The sequence below is a fragment of the Enoplosus armatus genome, chromosome 5, assembly GCF_043641665.1.
Source record: "Enoplosus armatus isolate fEnoArm2 chromosome 5, fEnoArm2.hap1, whole genome shotgun sequence".
In the NCBI taxonomy this organism is placed as follows: Eukaryota; Metazoa; Chordata; class Actinopteri; order Centrarchiformes; family Enoplosidae; genus Enoplosus; species Enoplosus armatus.
The window spans coordinates 27,377,396-27,394,728 of NC_092184.1; the positions used below are offsets into that span (position 1 = coordinate 27,377,396).

Here is a 17,333-nt window from a genome sequence, read left to right on the forward strand (position 1 = left end):
TGAAGTTCGCGGACGACACCACCCTCATCGGACTCATCTCTGGTGAGGATGAGTCTGCCTACAGGTGGGAGATTGACCATCTGGTGACCTGGTGCAACAACAACAACCTGGAGCTTAACGCTTCAAAGACAGTGGAGATGGTTGTAGACTTCAGGAAGAGCGCAGCCCCACCCGCCCCCATCACCCTGTGTGACTCTCCAGTGGACACTGTGGAGTCCTTCCGTTTCCTGGGCTCCATCATCAGCCAGGACCTCCCATGGGAGCTGAACATCAGCTCCCTCATCAAGAAAGCCCAACAGAGGATGTACGTCCTGCGGCAGCTGAGGAAGTTTAACCTGCCACAAACAATGCTGGTTCACTTCTACACTGCCATCATAGAGTCCATCCTCACCTCCTCCATCACCGTCTGGTACGCTGCTGCCTCCACCAAGGACAGACGCAGACTGCAGCGTATCATCCGCTCTGCAGAGAGGGTGATCGGCTGCAACCTCCCATCTCTTCAGGACCTGTACTCCTCCAGGACCCTGAGGAGAGCAGGGAAGATCGCTGCCGACCCCTCCCACCCCGGACACCATCTGTTCGACCCCCTCCCCTCAGGAGGCTGCGGTCCATCAGGACCAAAACCTCCCGCCACAAAAACAGTTTCTTCCCCTCTGCAGTCAACCTGACGAACTTACATTGACCCCCCCCCCCAACACAAACACTACTTATACGTTATATTAACGTACGTCACCCCTGTCCCCCCTGCGTTGCATTAACGCCCCCACCCCCTACTGGACACTTTACCTGGACACTTTACTTTATTCTGGTCACTGCACTGTTGTTATTTATCTTATCTTATTTTTATTTTTATTCTTATTTTAGCTTTTATATTCTACTTATTTGTTATCAAAACAATAGCACCTTCAGACCACAGCAAATTCCTTGTAATGTATGTTACTTGGCAATAAACAGTTTCTGATTCTGATTACTGAGGACTAATGTTTGAGTAAAGTAACATAAAATGAAAAGTATAGTATTTGTACCTGAACACTGTACTTCAGTGCAGTAATGGAGTAAATGTACTCATAGATGTATGTTAACTGTAATTCAAGTTAAATTAACGCCAAATCATAACAGAAGTTATCTCAGGGAACTTTTCATATAGAGCAAGTCTTGACCAGACTCTCTATAATATTTGCTAATTTTTGCTCAAAGCCGGTATTGAATTATTACAGCATCTTTGTTTAACATGTGCACATTTCTTCAACCTCTCAATAAACAGGTTGAACACAGTTTGAAATCTTTATGTCGGACAAAGGATGAATATCTTGTAAACAATGATTTTATTTATTTACACTAATATAGAATTTATATTCCTCAACAGACAAAGAGGAGCATCCGCAGAGAAAACACATATTAAGACTTAAATCTTTGAGGAAATGTTTTACTGATTTTTGTTGTTTTGTAAATTAATTTTGACTGAAATCCGTCATTTCACTTCATGTTAGTACAAAACTTGGCAGCACATTCATTTTATGTACACTAACTACCAAGAGTATGAACAGTTGTGAAGTCTGTGGATTATCCAGAGGAACAGGAACCGTTTCTGAAAGAGATTTTCACTTTTCAACACTGAGCAGCACAGACTAAACTTCACCAAACTTCAACCTCCTCCATTGAATTAGTGGATGCAGAAATCTCAGAGAAACTAAGTGACTGGACAGATACTACTGGGGGGATTTGAGTGAACTGGTCCTTTAATATGAGGAAATGGGAAACATTTGATTTCAACACAAAACAAACACAAACTGAATTTAAGCTGGAAGTTTCTGTCTTCTGTCAGACATGAAACAGTTCAGAATATCACTGATCAACTAACACAGAGAACAAAATAATGTCAAACAGCTGCTGCAGATCAGTCAGAGTCACAATCATCCCTAAAAAACAACAAACTATTTTTCTGCTGCATTACTGATTTCTAAAGTGTGGTTTTCAGATTTTTGTTTTTAAATATTAAAAATAAAAAAGAAATCCTTTAAAAGGAACAGTACAACATTTTGGGATTATTCTCTGTCTTTACAGCAGCGAGGTGAGGAGAAGGATACCAATCTCGTGTCTGTGTGTTGGGCGGATGGATGCACTGTATTTGAACAAGAAATAGTTCTGTGGTTTTTACATTTCTGTTTGTGTTCGATTGAAACAAACGAGATATAAAATGTGTCGTAACGTATCTTTGCAGGTGTATTTTTTTAATTTTGGACAGAGCCAGCTAGCTAGCTGTTTCTCTGTTTCCAGTCTTTATGTTAAGCTAGGCTAACCACTGACTCTGCACTGAACACAGACATACGACTGATATCCATCTGAATAAATGTTGCACTATTCATTTCCTTTTCCTTCAGTAAACGTGTCAGCTGTTATTGGTTTGTGAAACCCTCCTCGGTCCACGGGAAAACGCTCTTCTGTTTCCTGCACTTACTGCTGGACTCGAAGCTCTGAAAGTTGTCTCCACAGCGGTGTTTCTTGAGCTGCCGGGAGTCTGAGAAACCCTGCCTGCAGCGCTCACAGGTGTACAGCTTCACCCCAGTGTGGATCTGCATATGAGACTTGAGCTGGTTGGACTGCCTGAACTTCCTGCTGCACACGGCGCACTCGTAGGGCTTCTCCCCGGTGTGGACCAGCAGGTGGCGGTGGTAGTTCTGCGGCGTCCTGAACTCTTTCCCACACTGTTCACACTTGTGAGGTTTGACTCCGGTGTGCAGCAGCTCGTGCTGCTTCAGCTGTGACATGAGCAGGAAGCCTTTCTCGCAGACGCTGCAGACATACGGCCGGTCGCCGCTGTGCTGCCTCATGTGGTACAGGTACAGGTGTCGCAGGTGGAAGGACTTCCCGCAGGTGTCGCAGGTGAACTCTTTGTTCTCAGCATGGCTCTTCTCATGCGTCCTCAGCGTGGTGTTGCTGCTGAAGCTCTTCAGACAGATCTTACAGCTGAAGGGTTTCACACCACTCGGCCTCCGTCTCCCCATCACGCCTCCGATCTTCTCTCGGCCCTTGTTGTCGTGGACCAGCTGCTGGTGTTTCTGCAGCTGACAGTTATAGAAAAACGTCTTCCCACAGAGGTCGCACATGAACGGCTTCTCCACACCATGAACCAGCATGTGGGTCTTCAGAGCCCAGGTACCTGTGAACCCCTCTCCACATTTATCACACCTGAGACAAGACAGGAAAAAAGAAGATCTTGAACTGGAGATGCACCAGTATGGGTTTGTCTGAATGAGCTCTGCATGATAAACGACAGATCTTGTATCATCACAGAAGGTATCAGAGCAGATTAATAAAGCTGTGAGTTAATAAATCCTGTAAACACTGCATTCACTCGGTCCAGACATACAATTCAACTGTCAGGGATAAAAACAGAATAAAGATAAAAAAAACACTTTCCACTGTGGTCCTGGTGAGGCAGAGAACAGGGTCAGATGGTGATTCTGACTATTTAACAGTTCCTTCCTCCACTGCAGAGTTCCAGTCACTCTACTTCTGAACAAAAACCAAAACCTGAAAATGTCTGAAAAATTAAGACTTCATATCAGATATTTCCTGATTTTAAAGTTTTTGAAGTTTTACACTCTGATGCATCTTGATGTGTCTGACAGTCCAAAACTAAATAGAGACTTAGTTTACTGAGATAGAAAACTGCAACTAGAGAATGTTTAATGTTTAAAATAGTTATAGCTGATTATTTTCCTGTTGATCAACTAATCGGTTCAAATTGCTCTGCAGTAATCTTCTCAATTAAACAGTATGGAGTACCTGAATGGTTTCTCTCCGTTGTGGAGGCGCAGGTGTCTCTGGAAGTTGTACTTGAGGCCGAAGCTCAGTCCACAGGTTTGACACATGAAGGGTTTCTCTCCAGAGTGGACCACTCGGTGCTGCAGCAGTCCCATCTTACACTTGAAGGCCTTGTCGCACTCGCAGCACTTATACGGCCGCTCCTCGGAGTGTGACCTTTTGTGGACGCGCAGGTTGCTGGCGGTGGAGAAGCTCTTCCCGCAGGTCGGGCAGGGGTACGGCCGAGCGCCGGTGTGGACGGTCTGGTGCTCGCGGAGGCTCTTCTTCCTGGTGAAGCCTTTCCCGCAGACATCGCACATGAAGGGCTTGACCTGGGCGTGCGACACCTCGTGGTACCTGAGGGCACCGGCGGAGGTGAAGGTGCGGCCGCAGACGTGGCACTTCAGCGGTGATTTCTCCAGTCGGTGAGACGCCTGGTGGACTCGGAGCTGCCGCAGCAGTCTGAATTTTCTGTCGCATTGGTCGCAGCGCAGTAGCTTGTCGGGGTCGTTCTCCTGAGCCTCCCTCAGCTGGTGGGTCAGCAGGTGTTTCTGCAGACTCTTGGCCTTGTAGAAACCTTTATCGCAGGAGCTGCAGGGGAAAGGTTTGAGGTGACAGGAGACGTGTTTCCTCAGCTGGTGTTTCTGATGGAAACCTTTATTACAGAGCTCACAGAAGAACCTCTTCTCTTTGTACAGCTCCCTCCTCCTCTTTCTCTCCAGGTCCTTCTGCTCCTCTTCACTCAGAGCTGCATACGAAGAGAAACTGATCATTTCAGGTCAACAGTCTGGTGCACAGAGGCTCCCCGCTTCATTCATATAGTAAATAGGACAGCTGGATGAGGACGGACACACACAGTCCAGACTGCACAGAGCTCAAGATAATCAATGTTAAAATCCCTTCATAGCCTCGTAAAGTTATATATTATTCAGCAGCATGTTTTCAACAGTTAGAGCAAAGAAAGCTAAAGAGTATTTCATACAAAAGATTTAATAAACCTAATGTGACCATTACCTGTCTCACCTGGTTGACTCTCGGTGACTGTCGGCTCCTTAGCCTCCATCTTCATCTCCTGGAAACATGACGAGTGATAACAGTCACAGACAGCAGTGATGCTATTGCTCACTGAAACAATTAGTCGATCGACAGAAAAAAAATGTTGCTCTCTCTCTCTTTTAGAGATACTGCTCAAATAAAAGCAGGTGTTCAAATAATGGCAAAGTCTCTTCTACTCGCTTTTAAGCAACTGTCATTGAACACTAAACACACTAAACACTTTCTGCGGATGTTTCACATTAAGAGGGATTCTGCCCTTTGACCCCCTGGAAGGCTTTTAATGTGAAACTTCTGCAGGAAGGATTTAATTGCATTGACAGTAGCATAACAACTGTTGAAAAACAACATAGTAGAAGCAGCTAGAAATAATAAGTGAATTAAAACAGTGTTTTTCACAGAGTGGTGAGTGTGTCATGTCTCTGTTACAACAGGTAAATATGGAAGACTGACTGAACAGAGGAAATTACAAATAAAGGTCTGGGTCTCTCTGAAGTAAATAAAGGATATGTGAGACTGTATAAAATAGGGGTGGGCAATAAGGACAAAGTCTTTATCTGTATCACGGTATATGTCATTTCATATCACGAATCAGTAATTGTTCTATAAATTCAATGAAGAAGTGGTATAAAATAACCACAGCATACTATGTCACTCTCCTCCTCCATGTTGTCTTGTCCCTCTCTCTGCTGCTGGCAAACCAGCTTAGAGGAGCATCACCGCAACCAACAGTGGTAAGACGTCCTGCTGCCCAAAGTCACCTTGAGAGGCAGCTGACTTGCTACATAGCCTGCCCCGAATATTTAGCAGAGACACAAAGGGGCAGCTCCTACCGGTGGACACATTTCTACCGCAGCACGGGATGTAAAATAATATAGCATACCAGAGTATATAATATACAGTATATTCAGTAACACTTACAACAACAGCTTGTTCTTCTTCAGGTTTGGGCGTGTCTTCACTGGCTGTGGGCTCACTGGTTGGCTGATCATTTGCCACAGGAAGTGATGTTATGTCTGTAGAAGACTGGGTTACATCTCCTGGTGACTCGTCAGGATCTGTGGAGATCTGGTTCATTTCTAACACCACCTCAGTCTGAAGGTCGATCTGACTCATAGAAGCTGACGGAGAGGCAGCAGTGGTGGTTTGATCTGGTTTCTCTGGCGGTGCCTGGGGGGCTGGACTGCTATGGCCTGTGATTGGTCCAGGAAGCGGCTGGCTGATGATGACCAGAGGGACCTGAGGGTTGCTGCTAGCTCTGCGTCTGGATTTAGAGGAGTTGATGATGGCCATGGCGAGGGCAGCAGGGTTGGCAGCTGGTTGGTTGATGTCCAGTGACAGGTCAGGTCCATCTGGAAGATTCAGTGAGACAGAAATATGTCAGATGATATCAGAGTGAAAAGAAGACCGTCACAAGTTTTTCACTGTACTTAAATCTTTTAGGGATAAACTCCTGGAATTTAGGGTTTGAGGTTAATTCTTGGTTTTCTTTAAAAAATGTATACTTCAGGGTTCAGGTTGTACCACTTACTTGTCTTCATGCTGTTCAGGTGTCTCACTGTGGACAGACGTCTATACTGAAACACCTGGCGACTGTTAGAGTGGACGCAAACCATTTTCATGTGAAAACTGTGTTTTAATATTTAGACGGTTTCATGGCGACGTCTCTGACATCAACCAGACTGACTGACAGCCAATCAAATTAAAGTCAAACACATGAAACAGGAAACTACACATTGATATTTATATTGTTGTTGGTCTTCACAACAGCTCTTTGGACCAGTTTGTTGTTTTACTCGTATGAAGAGTCATGTAAAGCCTAACATGACTCAGGGCTGGGTGATATGGCCTTCTATCACTGTATATATACTTTAATGTCACAGTAACGTTATATATTTATATCACGAAACAGTAATTATTCTGTAAATTCAATGAAGAAGTGGTATAAATTAACCACAGCGTACTATGTCACTCTCCTCCTCCATGTTGTCTTGTCACTCTCTCTTCTGCTGCTGTTGGCAAACCAGCTTAGAGGAGCATCACTGCCACCAACTGTGGTAAGAAGTCCTGCTGCCCAAAGTCACCTTGAGAGGCAGCTGGATTCATCACGAAATCACACGAGAATCGTGAGATCTATAGCAGAGGCAGAACCTGCGTTTCATTAGTCGTTCAAAGAACTTGAATCCCAGCTGCCATCATAAGTGTCGTTCTATTTGTCTGAGAAACTGAAGTGAACTTGGTGATATTGACCCTCAGAGGGCGGAGGGAGGGAGTCACCAGCGATGGTCCCTCCAGAGGTGTATACCACTCACAATCCATTGCAGTCATGCATTGAGTGGAGGAAAACACATCACCATGGGTAGGTGGCAGTACGTAAAACTCTGGTAATTTATTTATTTATCTATCAGGGACAACGCACATTAATCAACATGTGCTCTCCACAGCCTTGTGTGATGTCTTTATTTCCACAGCTGTTCAAGATATCATAAATCTGTAGCATTACTAGTTATGATAATGATACACAGTCTGGCCATGATTTGACTCTGAGAAAGCCCCTCTTTGCTCAGAATAACACTTTGACTTCTGACACTTTCACTTAGTTCTGATGCCATGTTTCCCACTATCACAATGCTGCTTAGTGAGCAATGACCTGCTGGAAACTTGAGGCACAGCCATATTTAGAACAGGTGAACACTGGCTGCAACTGTACATAACATAACAAACAAACATGTAGCTCTTTTACATTTCTGACTTCATGATGAGATGTGTTCAGGGTCTCCAGGATGTTTAAATGTTGAACTGACCTGATGCTTTGATCTTATAAACCGTCTGTGTTGCGCTCTTCTCAGCTCCACAGTTTCTCTCAACCTTTGACCTCACTTCAGACTCCAGATGTCCCACTTTGTCCTTCAGAGCAGCGTTTTCCTTCACTAAGCTCAAGTACAGCTCTCTGAAAACTCTGCAGATTTTACGAACAGCCTCTCTGGTCATCACATCCAGGACGGCAGTCAGCTGAGCCTGCAGGGAAACCAGGCATGAAGTTAAAGATAAACTATTCTATCTCTGGTTATACTGTTAAACTATATATTGTTACGAGCCTAAAGATTTAGTGCATTTTCATCTAAATGCTCCTCCTCTTCTCTTCGCTCTCAAACACGCACCAAACTAGAGCTGAACAATGTCTCCATTGGTGGATTAGTTAACTGACAGAAAATTAATTGGTAACTCTTTCAATAATCGATTAATTGTTTTTTCTCTGGTGTCAGTTTGTGTCAGTAAACTGAATGTCTTTGAGTTTTAAACTGTTAGTCGGACAAAACAAGGTATCTGAAGACATCCTTTTGGACTTTTTATAAAATTATATATTTCATGACATTTTATAAAAAACTGACTAAATGAATTGAGAAAACAATCTGCAGATTAATCAATAATGACAATCACTGTTAGTTGCAGCCCTACACCAACGTTACAATGTGGGTTTGTTAAGTTTGATGTTTTTATTTAATAGATAAAAATAATATAAAAATATTGGCACGTTTATGAATGTGCATCTAGCCTTCAGAATAAAAGAAGGGCATCTGTTCTCTGAAAAAAACCCAAAACACTTTTTAAGTAATGGTGGGGTGGTGAGTTTGATTGGGGCAGTACACCTGTCAAACGGTAACGCAGATGTCCTAAGGCGAGCTCAGGGAGGACAGAAACCTCCTGGAGAGCAGAGGGGCAAAAGCTCACTTGATCTTGATTAATATTAGATAATCATATTGATTTATTCTGTCTGACAGAAACCTGGCTGTGTCATGAAGAATATGTCAGCCTGAATGAATCCACTCCGCCCAGTCATACTAATACTCACATCCCTCGAGGCATCGGCCGAGGAGGTGGAGTTGCAGCCATCTTTGACTCAAGCCTGTTGATCAACTCTAGACCTAAACTGGATTATTATTACAACTCAGAAACACAGTATCTAAGAATATTGTTACTCTAGATGGCATTGCCCTGGCCTCGCCATGGCCTCCAGCGCCACCGCGAGGAATCTTGGAGTTGTCTTTGATCAGGACATGTCTTTTAACTCTGACGTAAAACAAACTTCGAGGACTGCCTTTTTTTCACCTCCGTAACGTTGAAACATCAGGAAGATCCTGTCTCAAACAGATGCAGAAAAATTAGTCCATGCATTTGTCACATCTAGGCTGGAATTCCTTATTATCAGGCTGTCCCAATAAGTCCCTGAAGACTCTCCAGTTGATCCAGCTGCGGCACGTGTACTGACTGGAACCAAGAAAAGAGACCATATTTCTCCTGTATTAACTTCTCTGCATTGGCTCCCTGTAAAATCCAGAATAGAGTTTAAAATCCTCACTTACAAAGCTTTTACTGGTCAGGCACCATCAGGCTGAGGCCTGCCTGGACCAGCCCCTAGTTATGCTGCTATAGGCCTAGACTGCTGGGGGACTTCCCATGATGCACTGAGCTTTCCTCCTCTCCCTCTCCATCTTTACACATTCATGTCCCTCCAATGCATGTTACTAACTTTATATCTTCCTGGAGTTTCTTCGTGCTTTCTCGTCTCGCAGGTTCCTGTGAATCGTGGTCCTGGTAGGCCTGGCTGCTGCTGCCATGGGCCCGCTTGACTCTCATTGCTACAATTATTATTAATAATTATATTTCAGTTATTATTACAGCTGTAACTATTATTATTAGTCCTATTTCCATTGTTATAGTTGCGATGGCTATTACTGTCTATCTGTTTCTCTGTCTCTCTCTGTCTGTCTGTCTCTCTCTCTCGTCCACCTAGTCTGGTTCTGCTCAAGGTTTCTGCCTCTTAAAGGAAGTTCTTCCTCTCCACTGTCTCCATAGAGCTTCTCATGGTGGGAACTGTTGGGTCTCTGTAATAATACTATAAAGAGTCGGTCTACACCTGCTCTATTTGTAAAGTGTCATGAGATGACTTTTGTTGTGATTTGACACGATATAAATAAAATTTAATTGAACTAAAAGTACTGCAGTGCAGCATTTAATTTCCATACAAACTGGCTGAAACACAGACTGATAACTGGTGTCAAAAAAAAAAAAATGAAAATACGTTAATGTATGTATCTGACCTGTATTTGTCCTCACACATTAATATAAGATAAGAAAATCCTTTATTAATCCCTCAGCAAGAGACATAAGTAAGAAAAATCAAGATATAATAAATAAAAACAATAAAGACTGTTACCAAAAAACGACAAGAACAGTTATAAAAAACACCAACTATAATTTAAGAATTTACAAATTTACAACTTCACAGAACGGGTAAAGGAATTTTACTGAATTGCACAAAGAGCGATGTAGATATTGCAGAGTGGATTGTCCCTTTCGATGTGTGTGGTCTACCGGGAGCAGTGCTGATCACAAGCTAATAATCAAACTGGACTTTATACTCTTTGATTTGCTTGGCTTATGGTCGCTGTGTTGTGTGCAGCAGACAGATTTTATTTGTCTGAATTGCTTCATTCAGTGAGCATACCTAAAAGTTATATTACCGTAACACCATCTAACGCCCCAGTCCTTTTATTCTGAAGGTCACTGATCCGTACCGGAAGTCAATCACATGAGCGTAACTTGACTGAGCGATCTTCCAATTGTTTTCCGTTACAGTTTATATGAACTCCGTGTGTGTTCACATCCTTGTAGTTAGTTAGTATTAATTATATTAACTATAAATTAATTAATAGTACATTAAGTCTCCTGTAAATAAATACATGCTCCTGTATGTTGTTGGGTGGACACCATGATACACAAGATGACGCCCTTTGCTCTGATGACACCATATAGGGTTGCGTTGTGTATGTTTATTTAGGTACAAGAAGACATGTCTGAACAGCTTAACGAGTTATCTTTGTTCAGGCTGTTAATTTAATATTAATAGGATCTACGACATTAAGTACATTTCCATTTTTCTCTCGCGCATGATAACCGATCAACAGCAAAGACGGAAGTGACAGTGGGATTTTCCTCTAGATCTCTCTAATCTCTCAGATAAACTTCCTCCGTCTTCTCAGACACTACATTTATTTGAGTCTAAATACGTTTCCTCACCCGCCTCTCCTCGCTGTCTGTCCCCTCCTGTCCGAGTCTCTGTTGGAGGACAGAGACGGCAGACTCCACCGCCACTTCCATGATCATCTCAGTCTGAGAGCAAAAAGTTTTGGTCCCCGCCGTGTCGGTCTGCTCCATCATGGCCCGCGAGCCTAACGGATGATTTCACGAGATAAAAGAGATAGAGTTTAACTGAATTCAGAGCCCTAAGTCCCGTCACAGTTCCGCTGTGTCTGTAACGGAGAGAGAAAAACAAACAGTTAGGATGGTTATCTGCTGTCTTCGCATCCAATATGGCGGTCTGACACACTGTTTACATCCGGTTCACTAACTATCAACCTTTCAAACACACTTTAGAGCATTACATCGTCATTCACGGAGACACAGCACGTTTTACTGCCAATTGTTGGTTTGAAGGAAGTCTTAGTATGCTAACTGCCTTGACGCTCCTGGAGTTGGTTGAGTGTTAATTACCGCCAGTTGGCACATAGCCTGCCTGTTTTGTCAATCTTATTTTGAAAGTCTTCACAGTTGATTTCCATAACAGCATTCATAATCATGTATATACACCGCCCTCCTGTGGCCACAGTGTGGAACTATATGTCTATTTTAAAAATATAGTTACACACTGTGACTCTGGAGGGCAGTGATCACTCATGATTTCACATTTAAAAACAACCAAAATGCCACGAAATATATAACAATTTAAAAAAAATACATAAAATTGAATAAATACAAAATTAAATAAACTGGTGAAAAATGTAAAACAACAAATTTAAAATAAACAAATATTTACTCGATGGTTGTCGGAGGTTGTCAAAATGAGTAGGAGGCAACGCTCACACCACTTGCTCTGCCTGTTTTGTGGTGCAGGGAATCAAATTCTCCAAAGATGTAATTCCATAGAAAAATCAATTCCCGCACACACTGATCACCTCTGCATTGATTTATTAAAAAAGGTCGACGTTTCAGTCACAAGGATCTTTCTCAAGACGTATCATATAAGGAAGTGATTCCATTGGCATTTAATTAAATGCCATGTCTCAATACAACTGAGGACTCTTATGCTAACCTTAGTCCGTCCCAAATGGACGGTCTTGTTGATAATGCCGCAGGCTCAATGTGACTGACACTTGACTCTACTGCCCCTCTTAAAAAGAAGATAACAAAACAAAGAAAGTCAGCTCCATGGTATAACACCCAAACCCGCAAATTAAAGCAAACAGAAACTAGAAAGGAAATGGCGCTCCACCAAACTGGAAGAATCACGTTTAATTTGGCAAGATAGTCTTAGAATTTATAGGAAGGCCCTCTGTAAAGCCAGAGCAGCCTATTACTCATCATTAATAGAAGAGAACAAGAACAACCCCAGGTTTCTCTTCAGCACTGTAGCCAGGCTGACAGAGAGTCACAGCTCTATTGAGCCATGTATTCCTATAACCCTCAGCAGTAATGACTTCATGAGCTTCTTTAATGATAAAATTCTAACTATTAGAGACAGAATTGATCACCTGGTGGTACCTTACCTTCAAACACAGGAATCTCAAAAACAGCTGTAAAACCTGATATATATTTAGATTGCTTTTCTCCCATCAACCTTCACCAAATAACTAAAACCATTTCTTCATCCAAGCCATCAACTTGTCTCTTATACCCCATCCCAACTAGGCTGCTTAAAGAGGTTTTACCTTTAGTCAGCACTTCTTTACTAGATATGATCAATCTATCTTTATTAACAGGCTACGTACCACAGTCCTTTAAAGTAGCTGTAATTAAACCTCTTCTTAAAAAGCCCAGTCTTGATCCAGAGGTTTTAGCCAACTTTAGACCTATATCTAACCTTCCCTTTCTCTCCAAGATTCTTGAGAAAGCAGTCGCCAACCAGCTGTGTGACTTTCTACATGACAATAAGTTGCTTGAGGACTTTCAGTCAGGTTTCAGAGCTCACCATAGCACAGAGACAGCACTGGTGAAAGTTACAAATTACCTTCTAATTGCATCAGACAAAGGACTTGTATCTGTACTTGTTTTGTTAGCTCTTAGTGCTGCATTCAACACCATTGACCATCATATCCTATTACAGAGATTGGAACATTTAATTGGCATCAAAGGAACTGCACTAAGCTGGTTTAAGTCGTATTTATCAGATCGATCTCAGTTTGTACACGTTAACGATGAATCCTCCATGTACGCCAAAGTCAGTCATGGAGTTCCACAAGGTTTTGTGCTTGGACCAATATTATTCACATTATATATGCTTCCTTTAGGAGATATTATTAGAAAACACTCCATAAACTTTCATTGCTATGTGGACGAAACCCAGTTATATCTATCGATCAAGCCAGAAGAACCTCATCAGTTAGCTAAGCTCCAAGCATGCCTTCAGGACATAAAGACCTGGATGACCTGCAATTATCTGATGTTGAACTCGGACAAGACAGAAGCTATTGTTCTTGGCCCTGAACACCTCAGAAACACAGTATCTAAGGATATTGTTACTCTAGATGGCATTTCCCTGGCCTCCAGCGCCACCGTGAAGAATCAGCTGTCTTTGATTTGGACATGTCCTTTAACTCTCTCGTAAAACAAACTTCAAGGACTGCCTTTTTTCACCTCCGTAACATTGAAACATCAGGGAGTTCCTGTCTCAAACAGATGCAGAAAAATGAGTCCATGCATATGTCACATCTAGGCTGGATTACTGCAATCCCTTATTATCAGGCTGTCCCAATAAGTCCCTGAAGACTCTCCAGTTGATCCAGAATGCTGCGGCACGTGTACTGACAGGAACCAGGAAAAGAGATCATATTTCTCCTGTATTAGCTTCTCTGCCCTAACCCTAACCCAGGAAGACCCTGAGATCCAGGTCCTCGCTCATTACCAAAGGTGTAAGTGTCTTTAATTCAGTAATCCAATATGCTTCAACTCTCTTAATACCAGTATACCAATATGAGGTGGGGGAATGTTTCATATGTGCAAAATGCAAAAATCTATTTGTTTTATTTGAAAGTGTTTACAAGAACTGTTGGTATGCTGTTGCATCTGCACAGCTGAGAGCATTTATAATCATGTGTGTACACTGCAAAGATAGCATGACCCCTATAATCACGATGGACACATTTATGGGAAATACGAAGGGTTAAAATAAACCAGAATTTTCCTTTTAAATGTCTGAAACTTAGAAGTTCAAAGAGTTTTCTATGAACGCTTTTAAATATCTACATGTGTTCCCGAAACAGCACTTAAGAGCGAGTGTCAAGATCTTCTTCACACTGTCTGTCTGTGAAGCTGAAGTTGATGGTGAATACACTTTAAAGTAACTTCACATATTTAACTGTAAGCCGTACTGTTTGTTAAAAATACATCATGTTGTAAACGACACAAAGAAAGGTTTTATAAACAGTCTATAGCTCTATAATTCATATGCCTGGGTGAAAGTCAGTTTACGAAAGTAAACTTCGATTCGATCTTTTGCAGGCCGGCGTTAACTCTGAAACTAACATTAAATCTCAAATAAAGCAGTGCTGGCTTTTTACAAGTTTCATGAATATGCAGCTCGTCTATTGTGATTCTGTGATCATTTCTGTATCAGAGCTGCAGAATATAAACAACATGTGACAAACAACATACACAGAAGAGAAGAGATGAAGATACGAGACGAGAAGAGGAAGAGGACAATGACAACAGAAATTCAAAGATAAATTGTTGAATTAATTTGTGTGTTAGTTTAATTTTATTTCCTTCTTTCCTAATTTAGACATGATCATTCATTTGAAATCACTTAACAAAGAACACCAGTGTTCATGATAAAAATGACCAAAACTTACAAACTTAGATAAACATGTAGTTTTGGGGGTCGCTTGTTAATCTACCATCATTTCTAAGAGTGTCTTCAGTTACAATGTTTTCAGGAAATTACTCTAAGCTTCAGAAGGTTCGTAAGATGGATTTATGATCATTGGAGCCTTGAGATGCTTTTGGGAAATGAGACTCTGAGCCTTCAGTTTTCTGTTATATTTATTGATCTCTGTATTCTTATATCACCTACAGCTTAATTACCTTTGTGTGCCTTCTGTCGATGTGCTCACACTAACCTGTTTACAGTTCGGTTCATGAATGCCAAACTGAATATTAAAAATCATCATTAGAGTCTGATGAAGACTTCTTGTCTGAAGGAATCATAATGAACAGTTTTTAAATGTTTGTTCTTCATGTCAACTGTTGGTGTGAATTCTAAGTTTCAGAGACAGAAGAAGTGCACTTAGTTTTATGTCTGAAATCACAGCTGATCTTCTTTTTCTTGTTTTTAATGAAACAAAAATCATCTTGTATTGAAAAAAGATAAACTTAGTCAGAATCCATGTTTGTGAACAGACTCTGTGTTTACTCTGAAGTGTGTGTGTGCATATTAAAACATTAAATCTCCCTGTGGCTTCAAGCTGATTTACATGACTCACACAGGTTTCACAACCATATCCCAGAATGCTTTGCTTCAGACTCACTTTACCTTTGATTTGACATCATGCTAATCAATCAGCTCGTTCACATCCAGTAATAAATCAATACACTGCATTCCTCAAGTCATTGCTTTCATTCATCCACTGCCCCATAAACTCAGACTGTCACATGACCATCATATACTGTCACATGACTGTCACGTGACCTTAGTCTCATGACCCTGATGAACTTCCTATCTGGCTATTGAAGTTTAAACTGAAGTTCAGTTTGTTTTTGTCTCACTTCTTGTTGATGATCTGATTGAAGACGATTTATCTCAGAGTTGTTTCTGGTCGACACAAAAACACTGAATCTGTGACTGTAAAATATTCTAATTTGAATCCAATTAAAATCAGAAGTTTCCTTGCTGCCTTAAAAATGTGAGTTAACTGAGGTTGAATCATTCAAAGTCATCTCAGGAGTTTTGAAAATGTCCACTAAATAACTCTATTCAAGAAACTGAAGATATTAAAAGTGTTCAGCCACAAACAGAGTTGACAAACAGTACAAAGACAACTTGTGAGGCTGCTGCCAGTAGCATGTTCAATTATTATAAAGTGTACTGTCACAGAATTCAATTCTAACCTTCATCATGGTTCACAGAAACAACCACGAGTTAATGTGTAATTAACAAATATAAGACCCTCTCAAACAAAGCATGCTGGGAAGTCTGCTAATACGCTGATCCTGTTTCTTTAAAAATCTCATTTAATAAGTTGAGTGAACTCATTCAAGTCAAAGTCTTAAAGTCAGAACAACTCATGTTTATAAGTTCTGAAGTGGTCTGAAAATAAAAACAAGACATTTTAAATTGACCTAACTGGGAATCAATCAGATATTATATATTTACATTAAGTGTGTCCATCTGAACCTTTTGAACTTTGAGCTCTGAGACTAAAAGCCTGCACTTCGTCACTATTGTGTTGTTTCTATATTTGTGAAAGTCAGTTGTTTTCTAAGCTTAGATAGTTGAATTAAATCCTCATAGCCACCAGAAACATTCGAATACAATGACAACAACAAGATGAGTTTTCTTGTAGTTGACATGTTTCAGGATCAGAGATTATCGATCAGACAGCTGACTCAAATGTTCTTCAAACTAATTGAATTGTACTGAAAACAATCATCATCATCAGACATTTAATCAGAGGTATTGATGTCTGAGCAAACAAACCAAACTGTGAATAATTTAACACCAACATGTCATGTCATATTATCAGATGAGTAAAATACCTGAACCGTCTGAACAGATTCAGTCTGTGTTTCTGGGACAATGGATGACACCAAACCAGCCAACAACATGCCAAAATATTCTCATTTTAAAATAGTGCTTTTTCATCATAATAAAAGTTTTTTTAAATATAAAAACATCATCACTTACTGACTTTCTTCCACACACAGACGAGTGTCACAGATTCTTTTTTGAATATAAAAACATGTTTGACTGACAGATTCAGGTCATTTTTTCACACAGAGAAGAGATTACAAATGTTTTTTTTCTTTTTACAGCACTCTGCTACACGACTGTCAGACTTAAAAAACATCTGAATCTTTTTCAGCGGTCAGATAGAAAAATATCGAGTAGAAAGACAACAGAAAGCTCTGCTACACCTGTACGGCCACCGCCTCCCAGCACTCTGATTGGATGGCAGGAGAACAAGTGTGTGTGTATGTTAGAGTGTGAGCGTGTATTACTCATCTTGTGAAGACGTCAATCTGTTTACACAGTCACATTGTGGTTAAGTCTCCTGGAAATGAATTTAAGTCAATGTAATGTCCTCTGAAGTGATGGAGACACAACTGTGTGTGTGTGTGTGTGTGTGTGTGTGTGTCTGTTGATTGTTCCTGTTGGCCAAAAAAGTTTTTCACATTTTGTGAAAACTTGTAGGAAGTCA

The 17,333-nt window shown here is 41.2% G+C and overlaps 1 protein-coding gene across 1 annotated transcript; it reads right to left on the minus strand.

Moving 5' to 3' along the window:
* Window positions 1-1,721: 1,721 nt before the first annotated feature.
* On the minus strand, window positions 1,722-11,082 carry LOC139285636 (zinc finger protein 431-like). The gene is made up of 6 exons (XM_070906234.1): window positions 10,942-11,082; window positions 7,665-7,878; window positions 5,776-6,212; window positions 4,822-4,879; window positions 3,790-4,555; window positions 1,722-3,189 (listed from the first exon to the last, which is right to left on the minus strand). The coding sequence occupies exons 1-6, from the start codon at window positions 11,080-11,082 to the stop codon at window positions 2,397-2,399; spliced, it is 2,409 nt and encodes an 802-aa protein (XP_070762335.1). The 3' UTR covers window positions 1,722-2,396.
* Window positions 11,083-17,333: the final 6,251 nt, after the last annotated feature.